Here is a 12,710-nt window from a genome sequence, read left to right on the forward strand (position 1 = left end):
TATATAAAACGAAAAAAAAAGTGTTACAAATAAAAAGGAAAAAACTGTTTTTAAAACGTTAACATTTAAAAAAGGTATATTCTTTGAACTTTCTTTTCGAAGTTTGCTATTACTGTCACTTTTATCTTTTGATACTTTTGTTTTGCATCAACTTAATCACTCTTTCAGCTAAATCATTTGCAAACTTTTATTCTGACTTCTTCAAACGAAGCATTTTTTGTTCACAAAGTAGGATATTCGTTAAAAAAAGCTCATTTAAGACCTTTAAACAACAATGCGTTTCGCCGAAATGAAATCATAGATCATATTTGTTGTTTTATCCTTGCTTGATGTATTTAGGGAAACGTCATTCATCAAACATAATGTCACAATGAGTCATGAACGTCAGAACTTGGAAAAGAAAGAGTTTTATTTGTGAACACGTTTTTTAACTTTCCTGTTTTTAATTCGCTTTTTCTTAATAAGTATCTCTTTTGTTGAGAAGTGATACCAAATGATATTTTTTTGCCTTTTAGTTGCCCAGTGGCAGTACAAATGAGATAGTCGTTCATTTACTTGCTTTGAAATGTTGAGTACAATTCAAACCTCATCTTGATCCACATGGCATTTTCTTTAGCCAACAGCATTTAGGTCGAAAGTGTATAATCCACAAACAGTTCTATCCCTGGAACTCTTGATACAACCTAAATATAGCAATCCTAGTAATACTTTACAATCAAACTTGTTTGTTGGCTGTTCAGATCTCTCAAGTTTAAATTTGGAAGCAACACTAAACCTAGAACTAGAATCATTCGAATTTAGCCGTCTTGACAGATGTTCGGCTAAATCCGAATGTTGTTAGTTCTAGTGATATTGCTAATGCAAAACTAGAACTGACACTAGACTGAGAACTAGAAACATTCGGATTTAGCCGCACGTCTGGCAAGACGACTAAACCCGAATGATTCTACTTCTATTTTATGCTATCTAAAGCATAACTAGCTAAACCCGATACTTTCTAGTTCTAGGTCTAGTGTTAGTTCTAGCTTTAGTTCAATAAAAATATGCAACATAGTGATGTTTTATGCTAATTAGTGCTACCTACCAGCCGTCTTAAGAGAGGATCGGCTAAACCCGAATGTTTCTAGTTCTAGTGTTAGTTATAGTTTTATAGTATCACTAGAACTAACACAAGACCTAGAACTAGAATCATTCCGGTTTAGCCGCACGTCTCTCAAGACGGCTAAACCCGAATGATTCTAGTTCTAGGTCTTGTATTAGTTTTAGTGATCGTGCTAGTGCAAAACTAGAACTAACACTAGACCGAGAACTAGAAACATTCGGATTTAGCCGCACGTCTCTCAAGACGGCTAAACCCGAATGATTCTAGTTCTAGGTCTTGTGTTAGTTCTATTGATAATGTAAAAATATAACTAACACTAGACCTAGAACTAGAAACATTCAGGTTTAGCCGCACGTCTCTCAAGACGGCTAAACCCGAATGATTCTAGTTCAAGGTTTTGTGTTAGTTCTAGTGATAGTGCAAAATTAGAACTAACACTAGAACTAGAAACATTCGGGTTTAGCCATGCGTCTAAAGATAGCTAAGCCCGACTGATTCTAGTTCTAGGTCATGTGCTAGTTCTAGTGATAGTGTAAAAATACAACTAATAATAGACCTAGAACTAGAAACATTCAGGTTTAGCCGCACGTCTCTCAAGACGGCTAAACCCGAATGATTCTAGTTCAAGGTTTTGTGTTAGTTCTAGTGATAGTGCAAAATTAGAACTAACACTAGAACTAGAAACATTCGGGTTTAGCCATGCGTCTAAAGATAGCTAAGCCCGACTGATTCTAGTTCTAGGTCATGTGCTAGTTCTAGTGATAGTGTAAAAATAAAACTAATAATAGACCTAGAACTAGAAACATTCAGGTTTAGCCGCACGTCTCCCAAGACGGCTAAACCCGAATGATTCTAGTTCTAGGTCTTGTGTTAGTTCTATTGATAATGTAAAAATATAACTAACAATAGACCTAGAACTAGAAACATTCAGGTTTAGCCGCACGTCTCTCAAGACGGCTAAACCCGAATGATTCTAATTCTAGGTCTTGTGTTAGTTCTAGTGATAGTGCAAAACTAGAACTAACACTAGACCGAGAACTAGAAACATTCGGATTTAGCCGCACGTCCCTCAAGACGGCTAAACCCGAATGATTCTAGTTCTAGGTCTTATGTTAGTTCTAGTGATAGTGCAAAACTAGAACTCACACTAGACCGAGAACTAGAAACATTCGGATTTAGTCGCACGTCTCTCAAGACGACTAAACCCGAATGATTCTAGTTCTAGGTCTTGTGATAGTTCTAGTAATATTGCTAGTGTAAACTAGAACTAACACTAGACCTAGAACTAGAAACATTCGGGTTTAGCCGCACGTCTCTCAAGACGGCTAAACCCGAATGATTCTAGTTCTAGGTCTTGTGATACTTCTAGTGTAAAACTTACCTAGAACTAGAATCATTTGGGTTTAGCCGCACAACTGTAAAGAGGGCTAAACCCAAATGTTTCTAGTTCTAGGTATAGTGTTAGTTCTAGTTTTACACTTGCACTATCACTAGAACTAACACTAGACCTAGAACTAGAAACATTCGGGTTTAGCCGTGCGTCTAAAGACGGCTAAGCCCGACTGATTCTAGTTCAAGGTCTTGTGTTAGTTCTAGTAATAGTACAAAACTAGAACTAACACTAGAACTAGAAACATTCGGGTTTAGCCGTGCGTCTAAAGACAGCTAAGCCCGACTGCTTCTAATTCTAGGTCATGTGTTAGTTCTAGTGATAGTGGAAAAATATAACTAACACTAGACCTAGAACTAGAAACATTCAGGTTTAGACGCACGTCTCTCAAGACGGCTAAACCCGAATGATTCTAGTTCTAGGTCTTGTGATAGTTCTAGTGATAGTTTCTAGTTCTAGGATTAGTCCTAGTAACAGTGCACGTGTAAAACTAGAATCATTCGGGTTGGTTCTTTTAATCTATATCTAGAATCACCTCATTTACAAATAACTGCCAATAAACTGAAAAATGATTAAGTATATTACTGAATCTTGTACGTATATTCTTTCTTTTTATTAACATTGTCTTTTCTGATAAGCACAAGACCTTCTAATTTACTAGCAACTTCTAGGCATTCCTAGAATCACCATAATGTTCGCTTTCAGAGCTATTTAGCTCTTAATTCACTATAACTAAAATAAATTAAATCGCTGTATTAACTTTTATGTATTGTTACGTTGTTTCTATTAGTTATAATTAAATTAATATTTGTTTCCTTGCAACGCCTTGTCATAAATACAAGTAATTTTAAAGTTTCAATTAATTTATTAGAGAGCTAATTTTATATAAAAATGTGTACCCCACCACTAATACTTAGGAACTTGTTTAATTGGTAAATAAAAGAATTAAACTTGAAATAACCGTGCCTAATAATACAATTTCTAATTTATATTTTTTTAAAATATATATATTCCTCTTGTAAAAATTACTACTTATATAATTGTATACATTTGATGAAATAAAACGGCATATATAGTTTAATATTGTTTTATTATGTTAACTTAGAATTTTGCGAACATTAATAACCAAGTTATATCAAAACTCGACTTGTTCGAATATGAAAACGTAGCAACAAAATACAAAGATTTATTGAGCAAAGTATAATCAGACCTAAAAATGCTTTAATGTGCAAAAAAAATATGAACAACACTTTTTTTAACGGATACATTCTTACTCTTAACTCGCCAACGACATAAATGCATTTCTTTATTCATTATAAATTACAATCAGTGCTTTTCCTTTATACTATAATTTCTTAACAATAACGTGTAAACAGACGGAACAAAACAAATTTAAATTAAGAAATATGCACAGTAAAACACGTTCAGTTTTGATTTGGTTTAATGCGTTAACATTCTAAAGAATTTGCAAACTGTACAAAAATATGAAACAAGATAATAATTAAAAAAAAAAGTTAGTATTATTCGAATATGGGTTCGCTTAATTTTCTTCGACTTCACCTTCTTGTTCTTCTTCAAATTCAACGTCATCGTCGGCAGTTGCGTCTTGGTACTGTTGATATTCAGAGACTAAATCGTTCATGTTCGATTCGGCTTCAGTAAATTCCATTTCATCCATACCTTCGCCAGTGTACCAATGCAAGAAAGCCTTTCTACGGAACATAGCAGTAAATTGTTCGGATATGCGTTTAAATAATTCTTGAATAGCTGTTGAATTTCCAATAAATGTTGCGGACATTTTTAACCCTCTGGGTGGAATATCGCAAACAGCGGTTTTAACGTTATTTGGAATCCATTCAACGAAATAGCTGCTATTCTTATTTTGGATGTTAAGCATTTGTTCATCGACTTCTTTCATAGACATTCTACCTCTGAAAATAGAAGCTACCGTTAAATATCTTCCATGCCTTGGATCGCAAGCGGCCATCATGTTTTTGGCATCAAACATTTGTTGAGTAAGTTCTGGTACGGTTAAAGCTCTGTATTGTTGACTTCCTCTAGAGGTTAACGGAGCAAATCCGGTCATGAAGAAGTGAAGACGCGGGAATGGAACCATATTTACAGCAAGTTTTCTTAAATCTGCATTTAATTGACCAGGGAAACGAAGACAAGTGGTGACTCCAGACATAGTGAGCGATACCAAATGGTTCAAATCGCCGTAAGTTGGTGTTTGTAATTTTAACGTTCTGAAGCAGATATCATATAAAGCTTCATTATCAATACAGAAAGTTTCATCTGTGTTTTCAACCAATTGATGAATAGAAAGAGTAGCGTTATAAGGTTCAACAACTGTATCTGATACTTTTGGCGATGGAACAACCGAATAAGAATTCATAATTCTATCTGGATATTCTTCCCTAATTTTTGAAATAAGTAACGTTCCCATTCCAGATCCAGTACCACCACCCAAAGAATGTGTCAATTGGAATCCTTGGAGACAATCGCACGATTCGGCTTCTTTACGGATAACATCCAAAACAGAATCAACTAATTCCGCCCCTTCGGTATAATGACCTTTAGCCCAGTTATTACCAGCTCCCGATTGTCCAAAGACAAAGTTATCTGGGCGGAAAAGCTGACCGTACGGACCGGATCTTACAGAGTCCATTGTACCTGGTTCTAAATCAACCAGAACGGCTCGTGGAACGTAATTTCCTCCTGACGCTTCATTGTAATACACGTTTATTCTTTCTAATTGGAGTTCAGAATCTCCGTGGTAAGCTCCAGTTGGGTCGATTCCATGTTCATCAGAAATTATTTCCCAAAACTATAAAAATATATAAAATTAATTGAATTTAAAAAATATATGACCGCCATCTATCAATAATTTATTAAGTCATTTAATAATAATATTAAATATTAATAAAAAATGTGAATTAATGCAATCTATTCCAACTTTTGTGTAAAACAAATATAAATTAAATAGTTCAACAAATGTATTTGATTCAAATGACACAATATGTTTTTTCAATTTTTAGTTATAATTTACAGGAAACTGTAAATTTAATTTTTTAACGACACTAAAAAAAAGTTTATTTTTAGCTTTATTCTAAAACAATAAGAAATAGACCTGTTAAACCCTATATTTTTGTAATCAGAAAAAAATAACGAATTTAATAAGCGAATAATCAGTGGTTGTTTCCATTTAAAAAAACGAAAATTGTCATAAAATCTCAAAATCTAAATTTACAGTTTCCTGTAAATTACGGGGTGGTATTTAAATTACGGGGTATTATTTTTCTGGTATTTAAAAACAAATAATTATGTTTATTACACCAACGGTTAATACGGAAATATTTAATGGATTGCATTGTTTGGGATTGGAGAAATGTAAGCTCCCGTTGGGTCAATTCCATGTTCATCAGAAATTATTTCCCAAAACTATAAAAATATATAAAAGATAATTTAATGACTTATAGAAAAAAAATTAAATGTTAATGGGTTTTATGTAGAATATTGTCCTTGATGAGGCAATAAACCTAACGGAAAACCAAACTACATGTACAACTGATATAATAATTCCTAAAAATAAATAATAAGTAATTAAATAAGTAATTTACAGGAAACTGTAAATTTAATTTCTTTGACGACACTAAAAAAAAGTTTATTTTTAGCTTTATTCTAAAACAATAAAAAATAGACCTGTTAAACCCTATATTTTTGTAATCAGAAAAAAATAACGAATTTAATAAGCGAATAATCAGTGGTTGTTTCCATTTAAAAAAACGAAAATTGTCATAAAATCTCAAAATCTAAAACCGAAAAAAATTTTTTGACTACTATTCGCTTATTAAATTCTTTATTTTTTTCTGATTACAAAAATATGGGGTTAGATAGGTCTATTTCTTATCGTTTTAGAATAAAGCTAAAAATAAACTTTTTTTTAGTGCCGTCAAAGAAATTAAATTTACAGTTTCCTGTAAATTACGGAGTGATATTTAAATTACGGGGTATTATTTTTCTGGTATTTAAAAACAAATAATTATGTTTATTACACTAACTGTTAATACGGAAATATTTAATGGATTGCATTGTTTTGGATTGGAGAAATGTAAGCTCCCGTTGGGTCAATTCCATGTTCATCAGAAATTATTTCCCAAAACTATAAAAATATATAAAAGATAAAAAAATTAAATGTTAATGGTTTTTATGTAGAATATTGTCCTTGATGAGGCAATAAACCTAACGGAAAACCAAACCACATGTACAACTGATATAATAATTCCTAAAAATAAACCTGACGTTACCGTGCATAAATTTGATAAATACCGATAATTAAATAAAAAAGTAGGACATTTTAAGGCAAAAATATGTTAGTACGGTAAAACCTCGATATAACGGATTAATACGAGAAAGAAAATGTTCGTTATAGCCAAAAGTTCGTTATACAGTGTGTCCCAGAATAGATGTTACAAGAGGTACAATGACTTAAAAATTTTTTAATTTTATTTTAAGTCTAAGGAATTAAGCACTGCTTGGTATGGAGAGAATTTTAAGTAATATATAATTAATTATAATTCCTTAGCATTATAATACATTTCAAAAATTTTTATGTCATTATACCTAATATATTCTTGTAACATCTATCCTGGGACACACTGTATATGAAATTTTTTTAATTTGTACTTTAAACTGTTTGAATGAATAATTTTAATGACACAAAAATTCGGACAACTATCTACACATTTGCGTTCCCTCTACGTGACTTTATATTTATACCAACGATGATAGAATCTAAAAGAACTACTGCATCTCAGAAACAGGTGCACACCTCGACGGAATAACAACTAAAACTAGAGTTAACACTGACATTAGAACTAACACTCAACCTAGAACTAGAATCATTCGGGTTTAGCCGTCTTGAGAGACGTGCGGCTAAACCCGAATGTTTCTAGTTCTCGGTCTAGTGTTAGTTCGAGTTTTGCACTAGCATTATCACTAGAACTAACACAAGACCTAGACTAGAATCATTCGGGTTAGCCCTCTTGAGAGACGTGCGGCTAAACCCGAATGTTTCTAGTTTCAGGTCTAGTGTTAGTTCTAGTGCTACTACTAGTTCTGGTTTCAGTTGATTAATAAGACCAAAAATATCAAAATCATTGTGAAGGTTGGAATTTTGAAGATTTATCTTTAACAATAATCTATCCTGTTGAGCTATTCTTAACGTGTTTAAACTTGACCGTTCACCATTTTTCAAGACTAAGCTCGGATGTTTACCACCTAATTTGAAATGGCAGTTTATAGATATTCGAGATTTTCATAGACTTTATGACTATTTCCAAGTATTTCCAGAAGAAATGGTAAGATTTTCTCAGATATTTCTGCAGATATCCAGATTTTTAGATGATTTTCATTTGACTTCCAAATATGCATAAGTTTTGTAACAATTTCGAAGTACTTTCCAAGTATAGCCAAAATTACTAAAAACACATCCATGTATTTTCCAAGTCATTACAAAAGATTTTTTTTAAATTACCAAATAAATTTAGAGACTACAATCAGAAGTTTCTAGCAACTTTAAGGGCCATTACAACCTTTTCAGAGTTAGCTAAGTAATTAGATTTTCAAGCATATATCAAAAAAAATCCAAGGATGTCCAAAAAATTCGAAGGGTTTCCCAAGGATAACTCTAGATTGCTTAGTGATTAATATTACATCAAGCAGATCTGGTCAACAAAGCAAGTATCATGTATCTTTTGACTAATTATCATATGTACTTCAAGTTTTGATCATTTAGCATAACATAGACCTACACAGCTAATTATTTATTTATTCATACATGGAGGTAGTGACAGGACAAGTTCCATTAGGAGCTACCTCACAACTATACTACACATATGTAACTTAACAAAAGGTACTACGTCACGACGAAAATTAATCCTATCTAGGTACAAAACTGAGTTTGGCGCTTCGAATAACACGTCTAAAATTGTTTGGCATGAGGGAAAGTATATCCAACTTAAGGCGATCTACTGCTCTTTCCATCCGTACGGTTGGAGAATTCTTATAAGAACTGGTTCGAGCTGTTGGTACGTAAAATAAGAAATCATATCGTAACCGACGAGGTGGAACATGCAAGTCAATTCTTGAGAGAAGATATCGCAATAACCATTGACCAACCTGTACAGGACGCGATCATCACTACAATATCTACGCTGCTGAAGCGTGGGCATATCATAGATTTGGCAGGCAGACAAATAATCTGTATAGGGATGCCGGAATTGATAGGAAAGGTATTTCAGAAACCTAAAGTGAACTCTCTCCATTCTATTAACATAAATACTATAGTGAGGATTCCAAAACGGTGCAGTTTCCTGTAAATTATGCTCAAAATTAAAAAAACGTTTCTCCAATCCAAAACAATGCAATCCATTAAATATTTCCGAAATATACCAGAAAAATAATACCCGGTAATTTAAATACCGCCCCATAATTTACAGGAAACTGTAAATTTTAAAAAAGTTTATTTTTAGATTTATTCTAAAATAATAAGAAATAGACCTATCGAACCCTATATTTTTGTAATCAGAAAAAAATAACGAATTTAAAAAGCGAATAAGCAGTGGTTGTTTCCACTTAAAAAAACGAAAATTGTCATAAAATCTCAAAATCTAAAACCGAAAAATTTTTTTTGGTTACTATTCGCTTATTAAATTCTTTATTTTTTTCTGATTACAAAAATATGGGGTTAGATAGGTCTATTTCTTATCGTTTTAGAATAAAGCTAAAAATAAACTTTTTTTTTAGTGTCGTCAAAGAAATTAAATTTACAGTTTCCTGTAAATTACGGTACTGTAACTAAAAACTATTCTACTAAAAATTTATATAAAATTTACTTTATTTTCTAAAATATTAAACTTTTCGTAATCCGTCTTAAAAAAACAGGATTTTTAATTCGACACTTCCGAAAATTTTTGAATACAACAAATGTTGCTATGTTTAATTGAAATACAAAAAAAAAGAGTGCCATCTATCAATAATTTATTAAGTCATTTAATAATAATATTAAATATTAATAAAAAATGTGAAATAATGCAATCTATTCCAACTTTCGTGTAAAACAAATATAAATTAAATAGTTCAACAAATGTATTTGATTCAAATATCAGAAATATGTTTTTTTTAATTTTTAGTTATAATTTACAGGAAACTGTAAATTTAATTTTTTTTTAACAACACTAAAAAAAAGTTTATTTTTAGCTTTATTCTAAAACAATAAAAAATTGACCTGTTAAACCCTATATTTCTGTAATCAGAAAAAATAACGAATTTAATAAGCGAATAATCAGTGGTTGTTTTCATTTAAAAAAACAAAAATTGTCATAAAATCTCAAAATCTAAAACCGAAAAAATTTTTTTGGCTACTATTCGCTTATTAAATTCTTTAATTTTTTCTGATTACAAAAATATGGGGTTAGATAGGTCTATTTCTTATTGTTTTAGAATAAAGCTAAAAATAAACTTTTTTTTAGTGTCGTTAAAGGAATTTAATTTACAGTTCCCTGTAAATTACGGTACTATAACTAAAAACTATTCTACTAAAAATTTATATAAAATTTACTTTATTTTCTAAAATATTAAACTTTTCGTAATCCGTATTAAAAAAACAGGATTTTTAATTCGACACTTCCGAAACTTTTTGAATACAACAAATGTTGCTATGTTTAATTGAAATTAAAAAAAAAGAGTGCCATCTATCAATAATTTATTAAGTCATTTAATAATAAAATTAAATATTAATAAAAAATGTAAAATAATGCAATCTATTCCAACTTTTGTGTAAAACAAATATAAATTAAATAGTTCAACAAATGTAGTTGATTCAAATATCAGAAATATGTTTTTTTTAATTTTCAGTTATAATTTACAGGAAACTGTAAATTTAATTTTTTTTTAACAACACTAAAAACAAGTTTATTTTTAGCTTTATTCTAAAACAATAAGAAATTGACCTGTTAAACCCTATATTTCTGTAATCAGAAAAAATAACGAATTTAATAGGCGAATTAAGAAAACGAAAATTATCATAGTAGTCGGACATCAAATTTGAACCAGCCTGTACAGTGACGTACAGTTTTTTTATCATCTTTTAAAATATGTACTGATTTTGTGGTCTACTTCCGGTGGAGCGGAAATGACGACCGTCGTGAAAATATTTTAGATCGAAAGATCAATATATCCCGTATAAAAAAAAAAGAAACGTAGATGCAACGAATCCGAAAAATAGGGTGTTGCTAACTTTTTGATGAACACTGTATAATATGATAATTGAAATGACATTTAGCCCTATTCTATATATATAACAATAATTGTTGTTAATAAAAATCTTTTCTCTCTATAATCAAATAAAAAAATTAATCATAAAACATATATACTTAATTTTTTTATTATTATATTCTGACTAAGAGATATATATGTACATAAATGAGTCACATAGATTTCCATCGTTCAGTTTCTCTTGACCTATCGCATCTGCTTTTGAATTCTAACGGTTAAAACGAACGGTTACGCTGACGCTTATCGCCAAATTCAATTCAAACCTCGTTTTATCAGCATTATTTACAAAACTACTACTGTAATAAGTTTTAACGGTCACTTTTGTCGGCAAATTCAAAATGGACGTTGCATTATTTTTTTTAAACCAACAAAATTACTAGGAATAAAGATCAATATCGATTCCGTTAAAGATAACAAAATCGATTCATTTTATATATAATCACAAACACTTCGCCGAAATAAAAAAAAAAATAAATGACGGTTGCAATATCAGTAATTAAATTTAAGTTTCGAAATTGATGAACACACCTAACGTGTTTGAAAAAAAAATGGTTACATAACTGAACGTATAGTAATTAAATTAAATTGTTTAAGGAAAAAATCGATGTGGAATTGAAAAAAGGGATTTTCTTTAATAATTGTGGTCGAACCCGGAAACTTTAACCCGGTTTAACCTCAAACGTTCAGCTCTTAGCCACGAGGAAAAAGGCGCTGGCCGAATGCCAACGAACGCAACGTACAAAGCCGGCTAGTTAATACAAAAATTGTTAATATTAACTCACCTTCGATCCAATTTGGTTACCGCACTGGCCAGCTTGAACATGGACGATTTCCCTCATTTTCTTTTAGTTAATATGTATTAAAAAACGAACAAGATTGATTTGATTTCGGAAGAAACAAAAATGGCTCGCTCACTCGACTAGGAATCAATGCAGAATGGAACGAACTCGCTCATCTCCTACAGCTCAATCCCTACCGCGCATAGCGTCGCGTATAACGTCTTTTTCAGTACTTAAGCGTCCCGGTAGAGTTCTCGAAACATTCATTTGAATTTAAACGCAAAAAATAAAATTAAATCATTTATTAACTATTTCATTTATAAATATTATTCCTAAAGTGACTTAGTAGAGATTTTATTTGCTGCCAAATATCCTATTCTAATGAAATAATTTATTTTTCTGCAAACATGCAATCAATACAAGTTTCACAAATTCTAATCTTTCATCATTGAAACTTACAACAATATTTACTTAATTTACTCACTGAAGTATAAGCACTTCTACTTATCTACATCTTGATGTTTATTCATTCTAATTTATTTTTATGAGTATTAATAAATTTATAAAGTTGCACCTTATCAGACTGAGTTATTATTATTATTATCTAATTATAATATCAATAATTCGTTTGTACATTACAAAAGACATTTGCACTATCTTAAAACATATGAGACTTTACGTATTGATGCTGCAGATCTCTTATCTCGATTTGTATTTTGACCAAGATAGTGAGTTTTATCTTTTAATTTTTGAGTACTCTACATAGAATTCTTCATCAAACTCAGGTAGCAACAGAACTACACTTAATCCCAAAATTAACGCATCACTTATATATTTCGATTTATTATAATTAAAGTCAAAATTATCATACATTTTGAAAAACATAAATAGAATACATAAACAGAATTATTATTATTGTTACGAACACAAAGAACTCTTTGGCTGTTATTGTAGCCTGACATCGTCGTGGCATACTTTCAATGAGAGATCTGATGATATCTTGAGGGATATCTTCCCATACGCGAATAAGACTTTGTCGCAGCTCATCTAAGCTGTTAGGTGGTGAATGCTGACTTCTAATTCTCTGTTTTATTATGTCCCA

General features: G+C 31.0%; 1 protein-coding gene across 2 annotated transcripts; it reads right to left on the reverse strand.

The window, feature by feature from the left end:
* Positions 1–3,563: 3,563 nt before the first annotated feature.
* Positions 3,564–12,279, reverse strand: LOC111424428 (tubulin beta-1 chain-like). 2 transcript variants are annotated; one of them, XM_023057950.2, is made up of 2 exons: positions 11,612–11,803; positions 3,564–5,319 (listed from the first exon to the last, which is right to left on the reverse strand). In XM_023057950.2, the coding sequence occupies exons 1-2, from the start codon at positions 11,666–11,668 to the stop codon at positions 4,033–4,035; spliced, it is 1,344 nt and encodes a 447-aa protein (XP_022913718.1). In that variant the 5' UTR covers positions 11,669–11,803; the 3' UTR covers positions 3,564–4,032. The 2 variants fall into 2 exon arrangements, 1 of the variants encoding a protein (XP_022913718.1); XR_011640939.1 differs by lacking the exon at positions 3,564–5,319 and adding an exon at positions 5,326–6,654 and having other exon boundaries at positions 11,612–12,279.
* Positions 12,280–12,710: the final 431 nt, after the last annotated feature.

This window comes from Onthophagus taurus, chromosome 7, assembly GCF_036711975.1.
Source record: "Onthophagus taurus isolate NC chromosome 7, IU_Otau_3.0, whole genome shotgun sequence".
Classification (NCBI taxonomy): Eukaryota; Metazoa; Arthropoda; class Insecta; order Coleoptera; family Scarabaeidae; genus Onthophagus; species Onthophagus taurus.